The sequence below is a fragment of the Mesoplodon bidens genome, assembly GCF_964165515.1.
Source record: "Mesoplodon bidens genome assembly, chromosome: 11".
NCBI lineage: Eukaryota > Metazoa > Chordata > Mammalia > Artiodactyla > Ziphiidae > Mesoplodon > Mesoplodon bidens.
In genome coordinates, this window is record NC_138167.1 from 42,212,531 (window position 1) to 42,236,383 (window position 23,853).

Here is a 23,853-nt window from a genome sequence, read left to right on the forward strand (position 1 = left end):
CTAACCTTGTTAAGACTTTGGAATAATCCACTTGACTAGGTGCAGGGGAAGAATGTTTGTAAATTCACCTCTAATCGGACTTAGATCCCAATTATCTTAAGTCAGCAGTAAATCCATTGTGCTGTGATTTGGGGCTCTATATAAGGGATCGACTCAGATAAAAGAATACTTGTACTCGCTTCCCTTTTTCTTAATTCATCACCAACTCCCCCGCCCGCTCGGGGTCATATGGATCAGCCCCGCTCTCCCCGCCCCGCTCCCCACGTAGGCGGGGTCTGGTCCAGCCCAACCGGGTGGCGGGAAACATAGCGGCAGCTGCTGGCTCCGCGGGGACCCTGAGGACCGGCGGGGAGCGGGTGAGTGTCTGGGTGAGGGGGCTCTAAGCGGACTGCGTCCCTTCGAAGCCGCGGGGGCTCTTCTGTGAGGCGCGGAGTACCCTGTACCCTTTCCCGCCACCCGGTTTAAAGACAGGGGGCGGGGCGCGCGCTTTAGGTGCGCACGCGTCCCCACCCCGCGTCCTGTGTGGGAGCCGCAGCGTTTCCAACTCTCCTGGGACGTCCCCTCGTTTTCCCGACGCCATTCTGCACAGATAGGTCCTCGCGCAGCGGTGCGGCTGTGATGGGAAGGGGCTTGGAACCCTTAAAGTAAGACAGAAACTTCCCGGGCATTTCCACTTCGGAACTTTCCATCCAGTTCAGACCCGAAAAAAATAGGTGTCCAGCTTGGTGGTCAGCAGGAGCTGGGATTCACTGGTCGCTTGACTTAAATCTTGAGTTTTTATAAAATGGATTTCTCATTCCCTTCCCTCCTTTCCCTCGGGTAGAAGGCTTAAGGAGGATACAGCCTCTGCTTGGGTGTGTTAGCCGGACCATCTTACGTTAATTAAGCTCCTTCCCTTGAGTCTCTCAATTCTTGGCTCTTCGTGCTGCCACTACATAATTACTGTTATAAAAAGTCAATCTGGTCATTTCAGATTAAATTTAAAACTCCTCTTTGGCCGCCCACGGTCAAGTTTATATCCTTAGGTGGGTGTCCATGGCCTTTGGCAGTCTGACTCTGACCCTCTCAGCTGATTTTCTAAAGCTCCCTATCATTTTTTTCTATCTCATGCACTTAACTCCCAAACCTATGGAAAGGGTGTGTCTGCATTGTGCTCTTTCATGCTTTGGTACCTGCTGTTCCCTCGACTTGAAGTTCTTGCCACTTCTCTGCCAGATGAACTTCTCTTTCAGGAGCTCAGTTGTCCCGCTGAAAACCTCTATTTCCAGCCCTCCTGGGCCAAAGTAGTCACTTCTTCCTCTGTGTCCCTGAAGTATTTTGCCTCCCTCTATTATCAGTGGCACTTGTACAACTGAGTAAAAGATTACTGAGCTCCTAACATGTACTGTGCCCTGTGCTCAGTACCAGGTGGACAGAGATGAATAGAACAGAGTTCCTGCCCTTAAGGAACTGGAAGGAAGAACACATGTAAATGAGTCCTCTGCAGTTACAGGGTGACAAAGAAGTCTGCCCTGGCTTCCTTACTCCTCTCGCTCAGAACTCTCTTGAGTAAGTTTATCTACTTTCACAACTTGACACACCACCTTACATCCTGATGCCTCCAAATCTCCAACCCCATCCTCTCCTCCCTCAACTTCGAAACTTGTCTACTTCAGCGTAGAAAGCATGTGTTGAACACTTGTGATAGCTGCCGTGGCCCGGGTTCAAGCCCTGGTTGGGGAACTGACATCCCCCAAGCTGTGTGGCAGGGCCACCAAAAGAAGAAAAAGATGCAAGCCTGAGGAGCATCCATCACTTAAGGAGGAGTGGAGGAGCAGCCAATATGAGGTCAAGGAAAGGTGTTTGTTTTCTTTTGTTTTGGGGGGTTTTCCCACCCCCTAAGATGGCGGAGCTTTGAGCAACTCATAACATATGGGAATGGAGCCAGTATAAAGAGAAATTGGAAACAAATGAGGAATGAGGAAGAAGCAACTGAGGGACGAGAAGTAATTGATCATTCACAAATGGAGGGCTTAGATTCATTTGAAATATGTATGTTTTTAGGCTTGGGTGGAGAGAATTGAGACAGTTCATTTCTGATGATCTCAGTTGTTCTGAGAGGGAGGGACCTGAGACACCAGCTGAGAAGTGTGGGAAGCAGTGGAGTAAAGGAGCTTGAGGGTAACGGTGGAAGTTAGAAACAGCTGTTCCTTAGGAAGAAGAGGGAGAGGACCAGGAACACTAAGGATTTGCTGGGCCAGGCTGAGGACCTGTTGAGGTTGGAGACCACATTTGTTGTGTATCATTTTGCAGGGTTGTTTGGTTTCCTCTCACAAATCTGAGTCTAGATTTGAATCCAGGAGTCTAGAAAGCAAATGGTTGCATTGATCTGAGGTTGGGATCTTTTGCAGAGTGAATGCAGTAAAAGGAAAAAAGATTGAGACCTTACAGAGAGTGATGTGTAGTGATACACCAGTAGGATATGTGCTCCTGCTTGTGCGACCCCAGTTTGATCATTTTGTTTTTCAGCTCAGAAATCTTCAGTTAGTCCCAGGCTTACATTCTAAATACTTGAATTGATAGACAAAGACCAAGTTTTCCCATAAAGCCGGTTCCAACCCTCTTTTCCATTTTTTTCCTGTTAAGACTCCTCTATTCATAGTGGCTCCCTCTCTGGTTTTACTCTGGCAAATTCTCTGCTTAAGTTCCCCTCCTCCTCTCAGCTGCCTGAATTCTATGCAGCCTTCAGAGGTCCAGTTCTAATCACACTTTCTCTGACAAAACCTCCTTGGCCACTTTAACCTGAAAAGAGCCCTAGTTTTTCAGAATTTAAAAAAAAATATCACTTAGAGCTAGTACTGACTTTCTTTTACATTGTTTCTTCTATATTAGGTGGGTTTTATTTCTGCAACTAAATTCCTTAAATTTCTTTAGCACTGCAGCCACTGCACCTGCACAGCAATATCTTTTGCCTAGGAGGATCTTCGTAAGTAAGCACTTAGTGACTGACTATAGAGTCCAATAGATGGAGAGGAAATTAATATTTTGAGAATTCTTTGTGCTCAACGCTCAGTATAAGTGTTTGATATCAGAGCTTCTCAAACTTTTGTGAATGACCAGCGTTTTTTTTCCCCCACAGGCTGTTGCAGACCAGTACTTCTCTTTCTTTCTTTTTTTTCTAGCTTTATTGTGATATATCACTTGAAATATAAAGTACTTTTCTAAAATAGTAGAACTAGAATAGTATTATTAGAAAAATTAAATTACTAGAGAAATAACATGAAAAAAAGACATACAGAATATAGGCATTTTTACTATTAGATTCAACAAACATCAACTGCATCAAATTGCTATAAGATGTTCTAAATGCTTATGCTTTGTTTTTGTCCATATCTTGATGCAAACTGCTAACAGTTTGTGGACCAGCAATGGTCCGTTGGTCCACAAATGACACTGATTTCCATGATCTCATTTGAACCACCCCCTACTTATTTTCCTTATCGGTGTACCGATAAGGAAACTGAGGTTTAGGTTAAGCCACATGCTCAAGATCACCAACTTAGTACTGGACGGACAGAACTGGAATTCAAATGCCAAGCATCATTCTGTTCATACTAGTGAATCTCAAAGCTGGTTCTTAGAGCAGGGTTGGTTTGGGACAGAGTTTTTTGCTTGGTTTTATTTTGTTTTCAAGAAATGTGTTAATTTTCTATTTTGAATTACAAGCGTATTTAATATTTTATCCTTTATTTTCCCTTGCTTCTTGCATTTTGAGGCCTGCATTTGAGATGATTATTGCTTCATCTCAACTGCTTAGTACTTAGTTGAGTGAGAAAAGTAACTAACATCCCTTTTAAATGTCCAGATCTGCTTTGTCTAAGGTGTTTGACAGAGTTCTCATCTGTCCATGATAAAATGTGAAAATACAACATAATGAGTTTTTTCATAAAATTAAAGGACTGTACTTTATTCTGGGATTTTTGTCCTTCTTAGGTTTTGGGGGGGGGTTTTTTGGTGTTTAAATACTGAAAACAATGTATAGTAATTGTGTGGGTGTTTTTTATAACAGCTGTATTGAGATATAATCACATACCATAAAATTCACCCTTTTAAAATGTACAATTCACAGAGATGTGCAACTGTTACTGCTATCTAATGTTAGAACATTTTTATTACCCCCAAAAGAAACCACATAGGTCCCTACTAGCAGTCACTCCCCATTGCCTCCTCTTCCCAGTCCCTGGCAACCACTAATCTACTTTCTGTCTCTATGGAGTTGCCTATTCTGGGTATTTCATATAAGTGGAATCTTACAATATGTGACCTTTTGTGTCTGGCTTCTTTTATGGAATGTAATGTTTTCAAATTTCATCTATATTGTAGCATGTATCAGTACTTCATTCCTTTTTATTGTCAAATAATATTCCATTGTGTAGATATACCACTTTTTGTTTATCCATTCATCAATTGATGGACATTGGGGTTTTCCACATTTTGGCTATTATAAATAATGCTGCTGTGAACATTGGTGTGCAGGTTTTTGTGTGGACGTACATTTCATTTCTCTCAGATATGTACCTAGGAATGGAATTGCTAGGTCCTATGGAAACTGTTTAACGTATTAAGGAACTGCCAAACCAACTTCTACAGCAGCTGCACCATTTTACAGTCCTACCAGCAATATACGAGGTTTGTGTGTCTGTATTTTTTTTACATTGTCCTTAAGTTACAAAATTTAGAGTCTGCCACCTTAGGTTAGTCTCCCTAAATTGAAAAAAAATTAAAGACCCATCCATGAAATCCAGAAGTTTGGGAACAACTATATTACCCCAGTCAGTATTTTAAAACAAAGCAAACAGAACAAAACAAAAAACTCAAAAAAACCCTATCTAGAAGGTCATCAATTAAAAAAATGATGAGAACTAACGCTGATTGTTGAATAAAGTTGTAGACCACCTTTGCATCTTTTTTTTTTTCCCCGCCTTTGCATTTTGATTTTCCTTCAGCATAATAGTCTTGTATATGTTAAAGCAGTTCCCAATTATAGGATCATTTGGCGAGCGTTTCCTAAATACTGTGCCTGTGCCCCTTCTCCCCAGCCCCTGGAGTTTCTGAATATTTGGACAGGGCCTAAGCAGATATCCTAAGGTGGTTTTAAAGTACAGCCTGGCTTGAGAATGACTGTTTAGGTAGTTGGGACATTGAAGGTATAATGTTAATGCTTTTACTTGCATGTTTTGTTAATTCTAAGGTAAACATTTTTTCAGAAAAAAAAAAGAATTTCTTTTTTCTCTTGGTTCTTTGGCAAGCCAGAATGGCTGGTTTTCCTGTTTTGCCTTTGTTCTGGGTCAAAGAAGTGGCATGGGGAGAATTATTTTCAAAGTCGAAAACTCAGGAAGGAGAGTAAAGTACTCCGATTGGAACAAAGAGAAATTAAAAGCTTCTATATATCTGTTCTGTCCCATTCTCCTGAAAAAGCACTTGTGGTTTCTCCTTTTCCCTCTTTGTAGGAGGAAAGAATTTCGTGGTGGTAACGATAGTGAGCCCATGCTCCCTATGGCTGTAGTGAGCCCTGTGCTTAGTCGTTAGCTGGGGGACTGCCCAGGAAGAGTAGGGCTGAGGTGGGTCCTGGAGGTGCTGTCAGCTAACTGCATTCTTTGCAGCTGAATGGAAAGTTCTTTCTTGAGAAATCTGAGCAGGCACTTCCGTGGCTGCCACAGTATCCTTTACCTTATTTCTCCGATAAGGAAGCTAAGACTGACTTGATGAGGAATAAATGGGCAGGTAGGCAGTGAAGCCAGGACTCTGACCCCACCTTCTGGCCGTTGTCCTGTTCTTTCTATTACACCAAGTTGCATTTAACAGTTTCTACTGAATGTCTATCTTATGAAAGAAATTCAGTGCATTCAGAAATGCATAAAACAACATTTAGTAGAGGAGAAAAGATGTATTCTAGGTTATTATAATGTAAAGAAGTAGTTCAGTGCCGGAGGAGGAAGTCCTTTTAGAGGGTTATGTGCGGTCAGATCCTGTCCTGCTGTAGGCTATCAGGGAGAGCTTCGTGGAGGAGTGGCATTTGAGCTGGATCTTGAAGGTCAGGTAGGGTTAGAACTTTCGGAGTTAGGGGAGGTGGACCTTCCAGAAGGAGGAAGCAAGGTTTAGAGAGCGTGAGGGGGCTCTATGTCTTGGAATGTGTATGTTTCTGTTCCTGGGTTGGGGGACTAGGTAGCCAGAGGAGGCACCTAAGGCATGGATCTAAGAAGTGGTGGGTTGGATGGGTAAGTGTGAAGTCGATATAAGACAGATAATCAGATTATAGGTGGTCTAGGAGAGGAAGATGAGGCCACACAGACTAGGTGAGTAGCTTCTAGATAACTGCATGAAAAGAGAGTGAACTGTAAGTTTTCTGTCCCTGGCTGATTTTTTTTTTTTTTCTGGCTGATTTTTTAATAGTATGTTTCCACCAGTGAGGGGTGGAACTCCTGTTTAGAACTCTTTTATTCCAGTTTTAGTGAATAGGCCCAAGACTGCCAGCTTGCCTCATGTAAACCCAGCTTGCCTGGGAGCTTTATAATAGTCATCTGACCCATTTCTTCCTCTACTTTGCTTGTTGCTCTCTGGTTCTGTCAGAACTGCAGGGGATTAGAACCTGAAGTCTTAGGTCTCTTACATAACCTCTTCCCTTCTCACATCTGCAAGGATGCTCCTTCCCTATCTCCTTTCCCCTCCAGCTTTTATTTAGGTAGCCAGGTAACAGCAATTACCACCTCTGTTCTTTTTGCCTTTCAGGTAAAACGATGTGTTGAAAGCAGAGGTTTGAGTACTCTGCTGGGGCCAGTTTTACAAATATTGAATATTAGAATTGGTCTGCTCTGTGTGTGTGTGTGTGTGTGTGTATGTATGTGTGTATACACCAGTGGTCTGTCTGGAAAAGCTAGATGTATCTTTTTTTTTTTTTTTTTTTTTTTTAAGCTAGATCTATCTTGGAGGAGAGTCACAGATCTCACACACTGCACCTGCCTCACTGGAGCCCAGGTCTTAGGGTCTGCAAGTCCCATGAGAAAGGGCAGCGAAGGCAGGTATCCCTTCAGTTTTCCTGGTCATTCTGTGTTTTACTGGCTCACTGTTGCTGGGCTGAGCGGTCAGAAAGGAGATGAGCACTGGGTAGGGGAAGCAGCCTAGAGAAGTAGCCCAGTTACATAAGTGCATGGAGATTGGTCCTATTGACTTGGCCCATTTCTTATTTCCTGTGGGGGAACAGGGGTGGAGTTGGGCTAGAGGTACGTATGGAACAAGGAAAGGTGTTTTTAGAGGAAACTGCTGCGTGCTGAGAGTGTGGCTGAATGTGACAAGGGGACGCATAGTGAACGTAGTGTGTGTGTGTGAGACTTGTGTCAGGTTCTGAAACATCCAGGGTCTGTGCCTACTTGATTATCTGCTGAGGGTTTAGGGATCTTAATAAAAGGGGGTGTGCTTCAGAAAAGGAAGATGGTTCTTCTGTGGAGAGGGACAAGGAATTTAACTAGTTCCTATTTACTTCTTTTCCTCACCCATTCTGTTAGGTACTGACTTCTACTAAGATCACCAAAATTTAAGAGTAACTTAGGGGAGGAGAGTGAGGGAAATTTCTTTACACATCTCCAGGGCCTCAGAAGCCTCAGGGCTCCTGGGATATATCAGATCCTCAGTGGGATCACCGTACAGTCAGAGCTGGGTTTTCTCAGTTCTTGTGGTACAGAAGAGCTCTAACTGTGTGGGTGGAAGGTGGAGGGGGCCGGGTCCAGCAATTTTTTTAATTTTTGGCTGTGCTGCGCAGCTTGTGGAATTAGTTCCCCGACCAGGGAGTGAACCTGGGCCCTTCGCAATGAAAGCGCTGAGTCCTAACCACTGGACCGCCAGGGAATTCCCCCAGCAATTTTAAGGCAGAGGGAAGCTCATTCTCCCACCTTCTCACAAGGCTGCAGAGCTTTCTCAGGGTGAAATTCTCAGAGTTGATGCCCTTTGCTAACCCGCCTTTCTTTCTACTAGGTTATCTAGACTCAAACATACTGTTTCTACAGTTTCAGACCCGATTTAGAGGATAGGATGGCTTAATTCTTAGTCTCGGAGCCTCCTGGGTAGAAGTCTTAACTTAAAGCTTTCCCTGAGACTGGGAACAGCACTTTCGGTGCTGACAAAAGTGAAGCATTTGAGGACCTTGATCAGAATACTCAGACCATTAGGGCCTTGTCTGCTCCCCACTCCGTTTTATGGGGAGGACCCTACATTTGTTTTGTTTGGGTTTTTTTTTAATAGATTTATTTATTTATTTGTTTGTTTTTATTTTTGGTTGCACTGGGTCTTTGTTGCTGCACGCGGGCTTTCTCTAGTAGCGGCGAGTGGGGCTACTCTTTGTTGCGGTGCACGGGCTTCTCATTGCGGTGGCTTCAATTGTTGAGCATGGGCTCTAGAGCACAGGCTCCGTAGTTGTGGCGCACAGGCTTAGTTGCTTCGCAGCATATGGAATCTTTCCAGAACAGGGCACGAACCCATGTGCCCTGAATTGGCAGGCGGATTCTTAACCACTGCGCCACCAGAAAAGTCCCCCTACATTTGTTATCTTTCCTTGTCTCTATAGGCCTCGTCATTTCTAGCTCCCTTGGCTCCACCTGCCTTTCTTCTCTAACAGCTGGTGCACTGATGTATGGACTTGTACATGATGAATTGTGAACTTCTAGCCACATGCAGTGCTCTTGGGTACTTGGAGGGAGACACTTACCACAAGGAGCCAGATTGCTTAGGTGAGTCGCTTTTTGAGGTAACAGGTTAAAAAAAAAAACCACCTGCTTGAGTCTAGGTCTTTTGAATTTCTCAAGCCATGGGTATGAAAAGCACATGGGCCTGGGTAGAGCTTCTGCCAGGATTCCATGTAAGTGTTTATTCTGTCCCTGAAGAGAGTGTGAAGGATTTGATCCGCTACTTGAGGCATGAGGATGAGACGCGAGATGTACGGCAGCAGCTGGGGGCAGCGCAAATCCTGCAGAGCGACCTCCTACCCATCCTTACCCAACACCGCCAGGACAAGCCTCTCTTTCATGCTGTTATCAGGTTGATTCCCCAGCTTTTTTTTTTTTTTTAATTGAAGTATAGTTGATTTACAATGCTATGTTAATTTCTGCTGTACAGCAAAGTGATTCAGTTATACATATATATACATTCTTTTATATATTCTTTCCATTATGATTTATCACAGGATATTGAATATAGTTCCATGTGCTATACAGCAGGACCTCGTTGTTGATCCCCCAGCTTTTTTTTTTTTTTTTTTTTGCGTTACGCGGGCCTCTCACTGTTGTGGCCTCTCCTGTTGCGGAGCACAGGCTCCGGACGCGCAGGCTCAGTGGCCATGGCTCACGGGCCAAGCCACTCCATGGCATGTGGGATCTTCCCAGACCGGGGCACGAACCAGCGTCCCCCTCATCGGCAGGTGGACTCTCAACCACTGCGCCACCAGGGAAGCCCGATCCCCCAGCTTTTTAACATATACTGTGTGCCAGCCTTTGGTATTTGTGCCTGGTGGGGAAACTGAACAGCTTCTCCCTCCTTCATGGTCTCCCCAGGCTGATGGTGAACTTGACACAACCAGCCTTGCTCTGTTTTGGCAGCGTGCCCAAGGAACCCAGCTTCCGGCACCACTTTCTGCAGGTGCTAGCATACTTGCAGGCCTACAAAGAGGTGAGGTTTTCCTCCAGAATCCCGGGGCAGAGTTTGGGGGCGGTGGGAAAGGAGAGGGCGGCGGCTACTTAAGGTCCATCCCCCTGTTTCGTAGGCCTTTGCCAGTGAGAAGGCTTTTGGAGTCCTCAGTGAAACTTTGTATGAGCTGCTGCAGCTGGTGAGTCTCTGCCTCACAAGATCCCAGGGGACAGTTAGCGCCCTGCTCCTCCCCTGGGCAGAACCCCAGGTGGGGTGTCAGAACATGCGGGGTTTGGAGATACGGTCCCAGTCCTCGGGGGTACAAGTCCAATCCGCTGTCTCTGCTGCCTTGGGACTGCTCGAACTCTTCCCGTTCTTTTCAATCCTGATTCTTCTCTGTGCCTCTCTCGCCCCATCAGGGTAGATGCCTCCCGCCTTCCACAGGGGGTCTTGTCCTCTAACTCTCCTTCTTCTGACCAGGGCTGGGAGGAACGGCAGGAGGAAGACAGCTTGCTGATTGAGCGGATCCTGCTGCTGGTCAGAAATGTTCTCCATGTCCCAGCCGACCTTGATCAGGAGAAGGTGATCTTGGCTGGTCTGAGTTCTTGTGCTTGATTAGGTTGGGCTGCCCCTTTTTCGCTGTTCTGTCCTCTGACGAAACTCGGGGAGGGACCTTCGTCAAGGAATGAGTTGGAAAACCTCAAGGCAGGGCAGTAGAACTGACTGCTCTCCCCTTTTCCCCTCACCGCTCACTGCTCAGAGGATCGATGATGACGCCAGTGTCCACGACCGGCTTCTCTGGGCGGTTCACCTCAGTGGCCTGGACGACCTGCTCCTCTTCCTGGCCAGCTCAACTGCGGAGCAGCAGTGGGGCCTCCACGTGCTGGAGATCATCTCCCTTATGTTTCGTGACCAGGTGAGACACTCACCTGTTGCCTCAATCCCTTCCCTCATGTCCGTTTCTGCTGTGCGGCCGGAATTGCTCTTGTATCATGACTGAAATACCTGGGGAAGGCAGGTGCCAGGTGGAATAGCCATGTCTTAAGTACAGGGTCCCATCCACAGTCCTATTTTGTTCACTCTTTCTGTCCCCACTAGGAGTGAACTCAGAGTAGGGAATGACTGTCCTTCTGACTCTTCCCTCCTTGTTCTAAATCTAGAACCCTGAGCAGCTGGCAGGAGTAGGTCAGGGACGCTTAGCTCAGGAGCGGAGGACAGCTGTGGCAGAACTGGAGGTGTTGCGCCAGCGAGAGATGGCAGAAAAGAAGACTCGAGCCCTGCAGCGAGGCAACAGGTGAGTGGTGGAGAGCCGCTCTACCCATGTTCCCGTTCCTGCACTACGGAATGCTAGGGCTTGGGCCAAATGCTAAGGCAGTGGTGATGAGAGCACTTTGCAGTTACAACATGCTCTGATGTGCTGCTGAAAGAGAATGGGGATGGAGCCTCCAGAGGATTGAGGAATCACCCTGGACTTTTTTTTCTCTGCAGGCATTCTCGATTTGGGGGCTCCTACATTGTCCAGGGCTTGAAATCCATTGGGGAGAGGGACCTCATCTTTCACAAAGGTCTCCACAATGTGAGTGTGCTCCCATCAGGGGTGGGAACACTGTGGAGTGGGGGGCCTTTACCTCTCTGGAGGTAAAGCTTCTCTGTTCTTGGGCTTAGAAAGTTGGAGACCTAGGAGAAATAGAGCTTTTGGCATTGTCTTTACCTGCATCTTCACTTAGTACCAGAGGGAGAGCACCTTCTACAAGTTTCTTCTGAGAAAACTGTAGTACCAAGGAGAGCTGCCAGGGAGGGAGGTGGTTAGGAGTAATTCTAATTCCCTCAACCTACATCCCCAGCTCCAAAACTACACTTCCGATTTGGGAAAGCAGCCCCGACGGGTACCTAAACGTCACCAGGCTGTCCGGGAGCTGTCCGTTCAGCGCCGCTCTGCCCTCAACGTGAGACTCTTTCTCAGAGACTTCTGCTCTGAGTTCCTGGAGAACTGTTACAACCGGCTCATGGGCTCGGTGAAGGTGAGAGCCTAGGAAAGATGGAGTAGAGAGGTGATTGGGGTAGCGGTGGGTAAGAAGGGCAAGCTGGGGAGGAACCCATGGAGAGTGGATGTAGGGTGCCCCTGGGACATGGTGATGAAGTCAGGAGGGAGTGGGTTATTGATACGACAAAAAAAGCTCTAGAGATTGCCGCAGAGGAAGGGGAAGAGAATGTGGGGAGAATGAGAGAGGGATGGAAATTTGGGTCCTAGAATATTGTTACAATGGTGTCCAGGGTCCACCTGGTCATCATAGGACAGGAGGAAGTTGGAAACCCTGAGGTCACGAAGTGGTCTGTTTTTCCTTGACATCAGGACCACCTGCTTCGGGAGAAGGCTCAGCAGCACGATGAGACCTACTACATGTGGGCTTTGGCTTTCTTCATGGCCTTCAACCGAGCTGCCTCCTTCCGGCCAGGCCTGGTTTCTGAGACCCTCACTGTCCGCACCTTCCACTTCATTGAGCAGAACCTCACCAACTACTATGAGATGATGCTGACCGACCGCAAGGAAGCCACCTCCTGGGCACGCCGGTGAGCGGGAGGAGAATTGGGGTCAGAGTGGGCATCTTGGCCAGGCTGGGAATCTGAATGCCTGAATTCTGGATGGTACTTTCTGTCCTGTTTCAGGCTTCAGGTGGTCAGCTGGGGAGCAGGGACTGGCTGGGTCATTCAGTTTTTGATGGAACTATTTTGGCAGGTGAGGGTGCAAAGGGTGATACTGTTTCCATGAACCAAGGTCCTAAGCTATCCTCCATTTTACCTCTTTTCCTCTCACAGGATGCACCTGGCTCTGAAGGCCTATCAGGAGCTGCTGTCCACAGTGAATGAGATGAATGTGTCCCCAGACGAGGCTGTGAGGGAGAGCAGCCGCATCATCCAAAGTGAGGCCTGGCTTGGTCTCTTATCCCAACTTCCCTGCCTCTTGATCCGAATCTCACTCTTCCCAGACCCAGCTTCACCCGTCTCTCCTTTCCCCAAGCTTTCCAGATCAGTCCTTCCATTCCTTTCTCTTCCCTGTTTCTAGACAACATTTTCTATGTGATGGAGTACCGAGAGCTCTTCCTGGCACTCTTTCGAAAGTTCAATGAGAGATGCCAGCCCCGCTCTTTCCTTCGTGACCTGGTGGAAACCACCCACCTCTTCCTCAAGATGTTGGAGCGGTTCTGCCGGAGCCGTGGGAACCTGATGGTGCAGGTACTGGGCAGCCCAGGGTGTGGAAAGAGCTGGGGGGAAAGGGTAGGGGACAGAAAGGACAGGGGGCTCTTTCTCCTCACATTTTCTGTAGCTTAAGCTGGTCTATTAGAACTACTCTGAACTAAGGGCAAGAGTTTCGTTGGTGTTGCCGATGTAGTTTTGCCTGGTGAGTCTCCTCTCATTAGGTTGATCCCTGATCTACCATAGTATCTTAATTCATTCAGGAAACATTTATTAAACACCTGCTCTGTGCTAAGCACATAGACTCTGGGGGTTCATAATTTTATTTAATTTATTTATTTTTAAGATTTTTTGTTTGATGTGGACCATTTTTAAAGTCTTCATTGAATTTGTTACAATATTGCTTCTGTTTTATGTCTGTTGGGGTTTTTTTTTTTTTTTTTTTTGGCCACGTGGCATGTGGGATCTTAGCTCCCCGACTCGGGATCGAACCCACACCCCCTGCATTGGAAGGCGAAGTCTCAACCACTGGACTGCCAGGGAAGTCCCAGGGGATTGATAATTTTAGAATTTAGTAATTATGCTGTGCCATTTCCTAGTTATACTTCAGAAGCACTGTAATGAGATAGTAAGGGCCTTACATTAAAAGTCAGAGGTCTGGGCCTCCCTGGTGGCGCAGTGGTTGAGAGTCTGCCTGCCGATGCAGGGGATATGGGTTCGTGCCCCGGTCTGGGAGGATCCCACATGCCGCGGAGCGGCTGGGCCCGTGAGCCATGGCCGCTGAGCCTGCGCGTCCGGAGCCTGTGCTCCGCAACGGGAGAGGCCACAACAGTGAGAGGCCCGCATACCGTAAAAAAGTCAGAGGTCTGGGGACTTCCCTGGGGGTCCAGTGGTTAAGCCTCCGAACTTTCACTGCAGGGGTCCAGGTTCGATCCCTAGTCAGGGAACTAAGATCTCACGTGCCGCATGGTGCGGCCAAAAAAAAAAAAAAAAGTCAGAGGTCTGGGATCTCATCCTGTATTAGTTACTGTTAGAATAACTTAAGCTGCTTGTGTGAGCCCTGATCTTTAAAAGTTGGTTGTAACATCTACCCATGAGCCTAAAATGAAATAATAAATGAAAAGTCTGGGACAAGAAGAAAACCTCAAGGAATTTCTATCCTGGAGACACAAGGACTCTGCTTTGTAAAAATTTTCCTGTAATTCTATTTGCTATAGGTTAAAACTCAGTCAGAACTGGACTTGAAAGGGGCTGTAGTACCAATGAGACTTTTCTAAAAGGTCTGTTTACACTCGGAGCTCTGTTGTATTAGCAGTACTAATAGGTGCTATCATTTATCGAGCGTTTACTATGTCTCAGACGTTGTGCTAAGGTTTCCCTATAATCCTCGCAATAGTACTAGGACACATGCGCAGAGTGGTTAAGCAACTTGTCCAAGGTCTTGCTGGTATACGGCTAACGTCAATACTTAAATCCTGGTCTGCTGGAATCCAAACTCATGCTCCTGACCTTTAGTGTGTTTATAAGTTCCTTGAATAAAGCACGAACCTCATTAAGGGCCTCACAGGCCCTCCTATTTGCCCACAGCGAAGACTGGTTCACAGCCATGACTTGGGGGAGCGGGGTCGGGGTATTGACTCTCATTCTCCTGCTTTTCAGGAGAAAAAATTGTAGTTTACATTTGCAGAGTGCTTTGCATTTTATAAAGCCTTTTCATATAGAATTTTTTATCCTCAGAGCAAATTTGCTCATTCTCTAGGCTTCTGTTTAAGGTATCAGTGCCACAAGAAATGAGTCACGTGCTGTTCCTGGGTTTTGCTATGGCGTTTTATGCTCAGCCATGTTCTAGGTCTTATCCAGGCTGTAGTGTCATTTACCTGTCTACTTACCTGTCTCCCCCACTAGGCCACAAGCGCCTCAAGGGCAAGGAAATGTGCTCTTCACTGCTGCTTCCCCATTGCCATTGAGTGGCACATAGTGGTCACTCTGAATGTCTAATTAGTTCAGACATCTAATTAATTAGTTAATAGAGGACATTGATGAGGAAAAGTCCTCCCTAGCTCTCGTGCCATCCTAACACAGTTCCTTCTCTGTAGAACAAACGAAAGAAGAGAAAGAAGAAAAAGAAGGTCCTAGATCAGTCCGTAGCTTCCGGTAATGTCCCCTACAGCCCAGAGGAACTGGAGTCTGTGTGGCCCTCCCTGGCCGAGCAGCTACAGTGCTGTGCCCAGGTAAGTAGTTGCAGAAACTCTCTCTTTCTTTTTTTTTTTTTTTTTTTTTAATACATTTATTTATTTATTTATGGCTGCATTAGGTCTCCATGGCTGCGCGCAGGCTTTCTCTACTTGCAGCAAGTGGGGGCTACTCTTCATTGTGGTCCGCGAGCTTCTCATTGCAGTGGCTTCTCTTATTGCAGAGCACGGGCCCTAGGTGCATGGGCTTCCGTAGTTGCGGCTCGTGGGCTCTAGAGGGCAGGCTCAGTAGTTGTGGCGCATGGGGTTAGTTGCTCCGTGGCATGTGGGATCTTCCTGGACCAGGGTTCGAAGCCGTGTCCCCTGAATTGGCAGGTGGATTCTTAACCACCGTACCACCAGGGAAGTCCTACTCTCTGTTTCCTGGGGGTAGTGCTCTGGGCAGGTTCTCTGGGTCTCCCCCCCACCACCAACGTTACCAAAGCTTTAATAATCCCTCTCTAGGATCCTGAGCTCAGTTTGGACTCCATGGTTCCCTTTGATGCGGCCTCAGAGGTGCCCGTGGAAGAACAGCGGGCAGAAGCCATGGTGCGGATCCAAGACTGTCTCCTGGCTGGCCAGGCCCCACAGGCCCTGACCCTTCTTAGGTCTGCCCGGTAAGAGCACCGCCTACCCGTTTTCCCACATCCAGCCCCTGGGCTTTTGGGGGCAGGAAGTGGCTTTCACTGTGGCACAGGGTTCTCAGTCTTCAAGAGAGAAGTCCCCTCAGAAGCGCTGGGGCTCTGTACAGGGTACTGAGTCCTGGGGAGTTTTGGTTGGTTTATTGGGAGGTTTATTATTTTTGTTTCATTTTTGAGAAATATTAGCACAGTTAGTTGGGGAAAAAAAAATAAAGTTAATCCTATGAGCCAAAGATAGCCATCATTAACATTTTGATGAGTTATCTTCCAGAGTTTTTCCCTCTGTGTTATATATAGACATATCATATACACCTTCTTTTTTTTACAAGACCGAAATATTGCAATACTGATTTATAGTATTTTTTCTACTTCTCAATATATTGTGAGCATCATTTCTTTTTTTTTCAAATATTTATTTATTTACTCTGGCTGCACTGGGTCTTAGGTGAGGCACATGGGATCTTTGCTGCGGCATGCGGGATCTTTTAGTTGCAGCATGCAGACTCTTAGTTGCAGCATGCGAACTCTTAGTTGCAGCAGGCATGCGGGATCTGGTTCCCTAACTAGGTATTGAACCCAGGCCCCCTGCATTGGGAACGCAGAGCCTTCGCCACTGGACCACCAGGAAAGTCCTGTGAGCATCATTTCTCATTAGATATACTTCTGCAATTATTAATGGCTTTAAAACACCATTGTGAAAGCAGCAAAAAAAAATAGATAAATAAATAAATAAATTTATAAACACAAAAAACACCATTGTGTGAATATGTACATTTATTCAACATTTGTTCAAATGTCACGCATTTAGATAATTTGCCTTTTCTTCCTATACGATTTTCTTTGCAGTGTGGCTTATGAGGGAAAATTTCCCTAGAGTCTTTGTTTCATCTTTGAAATAACAGTCTGCATTCTCTTTCCAGCTGGAAAATAAAATAAGTCTAAATTCCTTCTCCCACTTCAAATTATAACTGAGATATTCCCTCTGGTGAAAGCCTTTTTTCTCTTTGTGCTCCAGGGAGGTGTGGCCAGAAGGAGATGTATTTGGCTCTCAGGACATTTCCCCAGAGGAGGAGATTCAGCTGCTGAAGCAAATCATCTGGGCCCCGCTTCCCCGTGAGTCTCCCATTTCCTCCTCATCTCTCTCCTTCCAGCTCTTCTCTAGTGCCAGCGTCACAGACACCCAGTAATCCTCAGTCTTTCTATAGGGCAGCAGGGGCCAGAGGAACAAGGGGCGGAGGAAGAAGATGAAGAAGAGGTGGAGGAGGAAGAGTTGCATATGGTCGAGGTGTTGGAGAAAGAATTTAACTTTCTGGACTACCTGAAACGGTGCGGGCCGGGAGGATGGAATTGGTGTCAGGGTGGAGACTGTGGGGCTGTGAGGACGACCACACGTCCTCACGCTGACATCCTCTCACTCCCTGTCTTGGTGCAGCTTTGCAAACTCAACTGTCATCCAAGCCTACGTGCTGCTGCTGCGGAGCTACAAGCAAAATAGCGCCCACACCAACCACTGTGTCGTCAAGATGCTGCACCGGCTGGCCTATGATCTCAAAATGGAAGCCCTGCTTTTCCAGCTTTCCCTCTTCTGCCTCTTCAATCGTCTGCTTAGCGACCCTGCTGCTGGGGCCTACAAAGTAAGGAGACACCAAAGAATGGGGTTCTAGAGGTGTAGGGGAGTCCTGGGGTAAAAGGATAGGGGATAAAGTGCCCTGAGCCGTGTCAAGGCTGAGCGATGAGAGAACGGTGAGGAAGTAGACAGGCAGGTTGAGGGAGCTGCAAGGGGAAGGATAGAAGAGGCTGAGCGAGGAGGGGGCAGCTGGGAACAGGCGTAGAAAAAATACCTAAAGGCCCATGTTTATGTACATTTAGGCCACAGGCCTCACAGCAGTCTCCCTCTCCCACAGGAGCTAGTGACTTTTGCCAGATACATCCTGGGCAAGTTCTTTGCACTGGCCACGGTCAACCAAAAAGCCTTTGTGGAGCTGCTGTTCTGGAAGAACACAGCTGTGGTTCGAGAGATGACTGAGGGCTATGGCTCCCTGGATAGCGGGTGAGCTTGAGGATGGGGAAGGCTTGGCGGTGGGGAAGGGGGTGACACAGTCACAGAGCGTCAGAGCTGGAAGAGCTTGCAGATCAGTTGGTGTAACCTTTCTTTCCCTTTCGTAGGCGAGAAAACAAGCCCCGAAGGTGAAATGCTTTACCTGAGGTCACCTGAGAGAGGAACTGGGATTGAGCCTAAGTCTCCTGTCTACTCTAGTTTCCTTCCTCACCAGCGTTCGGTGGGGCAGTCAGAGCGGGTGGCCCCCCAGAGAGAGTCTATATGTGCCTTATCCCAAGATGTGCTGGGAAGCCATTAGGATGCATAGAAATATTTGTCCTCTTTCCCTGAGTATCTCAGCTCCTCTCCTTTCACTCTTCTCTTTCTTTCCCGTAATACTCTCAGCCCCTGCAGTGTCAGGTTCCATGGGCCCAACCTGGAAAATCTTAGTTTGACTTTTGGGTTCTTAAGTGGAAGGAGAGGAAGAGGAAGGAAGCACACCTTAGGCCTCTGCTAGCTGGCTCCTTTGCGGTACCTGCGTTGCCCTCATTCCTTTTAGAAGAGAAGACCTTTGGTCTTCTCTTTTTGAGCCAACAATCTACATGCTCCCCTTCTTTCCCCATTTAGATCTTCTAGTCACAGACCCCCTGTGTGGAGCCCAGAGGAGGAGGCCCAGCTTCAGGAACTGTACCTTGCCCATAAGGATGTGGAAGGTATGAGGCCTTGAGGTCTGAAGAGCACGAGGAGGGCAGCCTGAGCTCTGGGACCCCTCTTCACTGCCTCACTCCTCCTCCACCTCAGGTCAGGATGTGGTGGACGCCATCTTGGCACACCTGAAAACTGCACCTCGGACACGCAAGCAGGTCATCCACCATCTGGTACAGCTGGGACTGGCTGACAGCGTCAAGGACTTCCAGAGGTAGAGGCATATGCTCTGGAGGGAACTGAGATGGGGAATCCACTCTTCACTCCCTGAGCTCCCCCTTCCACTGACACCGCCCTGAACAGGAAAGGAACCCAGATTGTACTGTGGACGGAAGATCAGGAGCTGGAGCTGCAGCGGCTTTTTGAGGAGTTCCAGGACTCTGATGGTAAGTGAGGTGGAAGCTCAGGGAACCTCTGAAATGAGAGCCAAGCTCTCAATTTCTTTTCCTGCTGCTTCCTGTTCCCAAGGAAGGCTTATCCTCTCCTTCCTGTCTGCTTGCTCTGTTTGTGGTGTCGTTTTTGTTTGTTTTTAAATATATATATTTTTTCTTTTTTATTATGTAAGTTACAGGTATACAATATAGTGATTCACTATAGTCACTAATTTTTAAAGGTTATACTCCATTTATCATTGTTATAAAATATTGGCTATATTCCCCATATTGTACAATGTATCCTTGTAGCTTATTTTATACCTAATAGTTTGCACCTCTTAATCCCCTACCCTTATCTTGCCCCTCCCCCTTCCCTCTCCCCACTGGTAACCACTAGTTTGTTCTCTATATCTGTGAGTCTGCTTCTTTTTTGTTATATTCATTCGTTTTATTTTTTAGATTCCACATATAAGTGATATATAATATTTCTCTTTCTCTGTCTTATTTCACTTAGCATAATGCCCTCCAACTCCATCCGTATTGCTGCAAATGCCAAAAATTCATTCTTTTTATGGCTGAGTAGTATTCCTTGTGTGTGTGTGTGTGTGTGTGTGTGTGTGTGTGTGTGTGTGTACCACATCTTCTTTATCCATTCATCTGTTGATGGACACTTAGGTTGCTTTTATACCTTGGCGATTGTAAATAATGCTGCCATGAACATTGGGGTGCATGTATCTTTTCAAGTTAGTGTTTTTGTTTATTTTTTTGGATATATACCCAGGAGTGGAATTGCTGGGTCATATAGTAATTCTATTTTTAGTTTTTTGAGAGACCTCCATACTGTTTTTTGTGGTGTCATTTTGGAGTGAATTGAGCTAGCCTCTTTCCAAAGACCTCTGTTTCCTTTACTAATCCCTTTCCCCTGTTGCTCTTGGGCATTCATACTTTCTTTCTCTTTAGATGTCCTGGGTAATATCATGAAGAACATCACAGCCAAACGCTCACGGGCCCGAATAGTGGATAAACTGCTGGCTCTGGGGCTGGTGGCTGAGCGGCGGGAGCTGTACAAGAAACGCCGGAAGAAGTTGGCGCCCTCAAGCTTGGTAACAGTCTTACCCTGGCTCTGCCAGCTGGACCTGCCCCCACTGAAGTGCTCCTTAGAAGCAGCCCACCCAGATTCTTCCTGTCTCAGGCTCTTCTGAGTAGATCCTCCCAGTGGGGTGGTCAGGAACCAGAGGACTCCACTCAGTTCTTCGTCTTGTCTCCTTTTGTTCATTACCCACCCCAATGAATTTTAGCCTAATGAAGAGGAGTCCTTGAACGATTTTTGCCAGGAAGATCTAGAAGAAGAGGAAAACCTGCCAGAGGACGAGAGTGAAGAGGATGAAGAGAAAGAGGAGGGCTCAGAAGCAGAACAAGCCCACAGTGGCTCCATCCTTTCAACTCAAAACCTTGGGCAAAACCTGCATCAGGAAGGTGAGGGCCCAGTTGGGAGAGATGTCTCAGGTGGTGGGGTTGGTTGTATGGGTCAGTTATAAGTTTTCCACCTTCCCTTAGGCTTTTCTGCTCCCCTTCTGTGGCTCCAGAACTGCCTCATTCGAGCAGCGGATGATCGGGAAGAGGTTGGTGAGTGGATAAATGACGGTTTCAGGAGGACTGGGGTCTGGAGGCTGCTGGAGATCTGGTCGTGGGATGGAGGGCCAGTTCTTTCTTCACATCTTCACCATGTGACCATTGACCCTGTCCTAGGCTGCTCTCAGGCAGTTCCACTGGTGCCACTGACAGAAGAAAATGAGGAAGCAATGGAAAATGAACAGTTTCAGCAGCTGTTGCAAAAGCTAAGGGTTCGGCCTCCTGCCTCTGGGCAGGTAAATACACCAGTTACAGCATCAGCCAAGCGTGTTGGTGCTACTTTAAGATACATCTCCTCCTCCTCATTTCCTGTCACCTCTGACCGTGACTCCTGCAGCAGCTGTCTTGCTAATCTCTCCAACCTTCCCTTCTCCTAAGTCCATCTTCCACACTGACCCCGAGTTATCTTTCTAAAATACAGTTTTGATTATATCACTCCCCTGATCAGAGCACTTGATGGTTCCCCACTGTTTGCAGGACAAAGTCCACAGCCTCCGAGTGGTGTCTCTGGCCTTGGCCAGCCATTGCAGCCTCACAGCTACGTCACCACACACCTACCTGACACTACAGTCATCCGGGGCTACTTTCCATCCTCCAAACAGTAGGCTTCTTCATACTTCCAAACAGTTGATCATGCCAGTCCCCCTACTGGAAGGCTCCAGCCTCATACACAAGGTGGCAGATCACCCATCTTCCTGATGAACACTCCACCCAACCTTGAAGAGTTAGTTCAGTTTTCACTTCCTCAGAGAAGCAGTCTCTATCCCTTCTTCAACCCCCCACCCTGACACCAAAATTCACAGATATTCAAGTCTCGTATAAAATGGCATAGTATTTGCGTATAACCTATGCACATCGTCTCTAGATTAATTGTAATACCTAATACAGTGTAAATGCTCTATAAATAGTTGCCAATGTGCAGCAAATCCAAGTTTTGCTTTTTGGAACTTTCTGGAATTTTTCATTCTTTTCCCCAATGTTTTTGATCTGCAGTTGGTTGAATCCATGGATGTGAAACCCTCGGACACGGAGGGGCAACTGTAATCATTTTGGTGGCTGTGATTTGTTCATTCCCTTAATATAGCCCCAATCCTGTGGTGTTACAGTACATTGGTTCTTTCTCCCATTAGATTGTGAGTTCCTTGAGAGCAAGGATCATATCTGACTCACCTTTAGATCCCCAGAATCCATTCATTTACTTATGTAATTAACAACTGTATTTACTGGGAAGCTCCTGGTGTATCAGGCACTGTGTTAGACCTTGGGTACATACTGGGTAAATAAGCAATAAGTAGAGTTCACAACCCTTGTGGAGCTTCACCAATGTAGGCTCATATTTATTCAATGAATAATATCAAAATCTGGTGGACTAGAGGCTGCTCCTTTCCCACTACTCTCATTTTCAACTTCTTTGCGCCTGTAGGAAACCTTCTGGCGAATTCCAGCCAAGCTGAGTCCCACCCAGCTCCGGAGGATGGCAGCTTCTTTGAGCCAACCAGAGGAGGAGGAAAAGCTTCAGCCAGGATTAGAACCTAAGGTCCCTGGAGAGCAAGGCCCTGAGGAGGAGCACCAACAGGAAGAGGCACACCAGAAGGAGCACCGAGCACATGCCCCGAGGGCCCACCTGTCAGCCTGGAAAAAGAAAGCAGGCCTGGTGTCCCCAGAGGGTAATACCAGGACCACTTATCTATTGAGTACTATTGAGTACTTACCCAGCCCTGGGATCAAGAGGGCTGATAGGGTATTTGAGACTATGAGGACCTAGTTCCCTAATTTTATGCCTCTCATGGTCGTTCCAGAGGAAGGGACCGATGGTGGGAAAGAGCAGCTGAAAGTGGCACCCAAGAAGCGACAGCTGCTGGACAGCGATGAGGAAAAGGAGGAAGATGAAGGCGGGAGCACAGGTAGGGGGCTCTGGTCGGGATCTGCCTTTTCTTCTAACCTCTAGCACTCTTCCCTCCAGTCCTGAAGGTAAATGCTACCATCCTCCTTCCCCCTTAACAAATTTAGATATCCTGTCTTCTCACCCCTGTCATTCCCATAGCACCAGAGTTGGGAGCTCCAGGAATCTGGAAGAAGAAGCGGTTTCAGATTGAGGATGACGATGAGAGCGACTGAAGAGCCAGATGCCTAGGGGCAGAGATAGACCCATTTTTAAGTGGTGAATTTAAGTTTGGAGGGGCATACAGGACCTGGAAACTTCTCTTACTGGACAGAAGCTCTGGAGCCCTGGGCTTCCCCATGGATTTAGGGTCCAGGAAATCCAGGCAACAGTGTTGGTCTCCTGTTCGGTCACTTCTTGCTCCTCCCACTTTTGTCATTGTGCCTCAGTAGCTCTCTGGAGACTTACTCCTCTTCTTCTTTGGTTAATAGCACACCCTGGCAAAGGAGAGGAGTGAGTGAATATAGAAGGCACCTTGGACCCCTCTTACTGGTCTGTTCCTTTTGGCTTTCTGCTGGAGGTGGGTCACAGCACTAGATGGGGAGTTTTGTGACATGATGAGTGGGGATGTTGCACCATTTTTAAAAGGCACTAGACGCGCCCATCATTTTCTTTCCTATGATCACCCCCGAACACCAGATTGAGCCCAGTTCCTAATGTTGAAATAGGGTTGGGATGCAGTACTCTTCAGATGATGAACGTGTTTGGTTGGTGTTTGGCATTGAATTAAACATGTAAAATTAAAAGTTGCCAATGTTGATCTGACTTGCCAATCTGTCTAAATACCTCAACCCTCCACCTGCTATGTTCGTTTAAGAACTTTAAACTATTAGGGTTAAAAGAGACTATCAGCCTTCCCTTTTCTCTTGCTTTCCCTACACAAGACACAGAAAAACATTCTCACCTCAAGATCCTTTGTCTAGGATAAATCTTTAGGGTAAAAAGAGTATGCATCAGAACAGGTACATGAAAAGATGCTCAATATCGTTAATCAGAGAAGTGCAAATCAAAACCACAATGAGATATCACCTGATACCTGTCAGAGTGGCTATCATCAAAAAGAACACAAATAACAAATGTTAGTGAGGATATGGACAAAAGGGAACCCTTGTACACTGTTGGTAGGAACATATACTGGTGTAGCCACTGTGGAAAACAGTATGGAGGGTCTTCAAAAAAAACTAAAAAAAAAACTACCATATGACCAAGCAATTCCACTCCTGGGTATATATCTGAAAAACATGAAAACACTAATTCACAAAGATACATGCTCACCAGTGTTCACAGCAGCATTATTTACCATAGCCAAGATATGGAAGCAACTTAAGTGTCCATCAACACATCATCAATGGATAAAGAAGATGTGGTATATATGTAATGGAATATTACTTAGCCATAAAGAGGAATGAAATTTTGCCATTTGCAATAACATGGATGGACTTGG

At 46.6% G+C, this 23,853-nt stretch overlaps 1 protein-coding gene across 14 annotated transcripts; it reads left to right on the forward strand.

Annotated features, from left to right (window-relative positions):
- The first annotated feature begins 267 nt into the window (after positions 1 to 267).
- TIMELESS (timeless circadian regulator) lies at positions 268 to 23,158 on the forward strand. 14 transcript variants are annotated; one of them, XM_081248210.1, is made up of 31 exons: positions 292 to 356; positions 4,550 to 4,668; positions 6,952 to 7,054; positions 8,597 to 8,759; positions 8,913 to 9,066; positions 9,579 to 9,693; positions 9,788 to 9,850; positions 10,132 to 10,233; positions 10,412 to 10,567; positions 10,812 to 10,945; positions 11,140 to 11,227; positions 11,496 to 11,672; positions 12,005 to 12,222; positions 12,469 to 12,572; positions 12,716 to 12,885; positions 14,943 to 15,077; positions 15,543 to 15,694; positions 16,734 to 16,831; positions 16,924 to 17,044; positions 17,151 to 17,352; positions 17,623 to 17,768; positions 18,384 to 18,469; positions 18,558 to 18,675; positions 18,765 to 18,847; positions 19,796 to 19,938; positions 20,134 to 20,311; positions 20,393 to 20,461; positions 20,585 to 20,703; positions 21,891 to 22,134; positions 22,267 to 22,371; positions 22,512 to 23,158. In XM_081248210.1, the coding sequence occupies exons 4-31, from the start codon at positions 8,663 to 8,665 to the stop codon at positions 22,583 to 22,585; spliced, it is 3,651 nt and encodes a 1,216-aa protein (XP_081104336.1). In that variant the 5' UTR covers positions 292 to 356; positions 4,550 to 4,668; positions 6,952 to 7,054; positions 8,597 to 8,662; the 3' UTR covers positions 22,586 to 23,158. The 14 variants fall into 14 exon arrangements, with proteins under 14 accessions (XP_081104329.1, XP_081104334.1, XP_081104336.1 ...); XM_081248211.1 differs by having other exon boundaries at positions 6,956 to 7,058; XM_081248204.1 differs by having other exon boundaries at positions 6,956 to 7,058; positions 8,648 to 8,759.
- The last annotated feature ends 695 nt before the right edge of the window (positions 23,159 to 23,853 follow it).

Coding starts and splice junctions, on each gene's coding strand:
- TIMELESS (XM_081248203.1), top strand. CDS start 8,663: ATGGACTTGTACATGATGAATTGTGAACTTCTAGCCACATGCAGTGCT. Junction 11,673..12,004: donor GGCTCATGGGCTCGGTGAAG/GTGAGAGCCTAG, acceptor CCTTGACATCAG/GACCACCTGCTTCGGGAGAA. Junction 15,695..16,733: donor ACCCTTCTTAGGTCTGCCCG/GTAAGAGCACCG, acceptor TTTGTGCTCCAG/GGAGGTGTGGCCAGAAGGAG.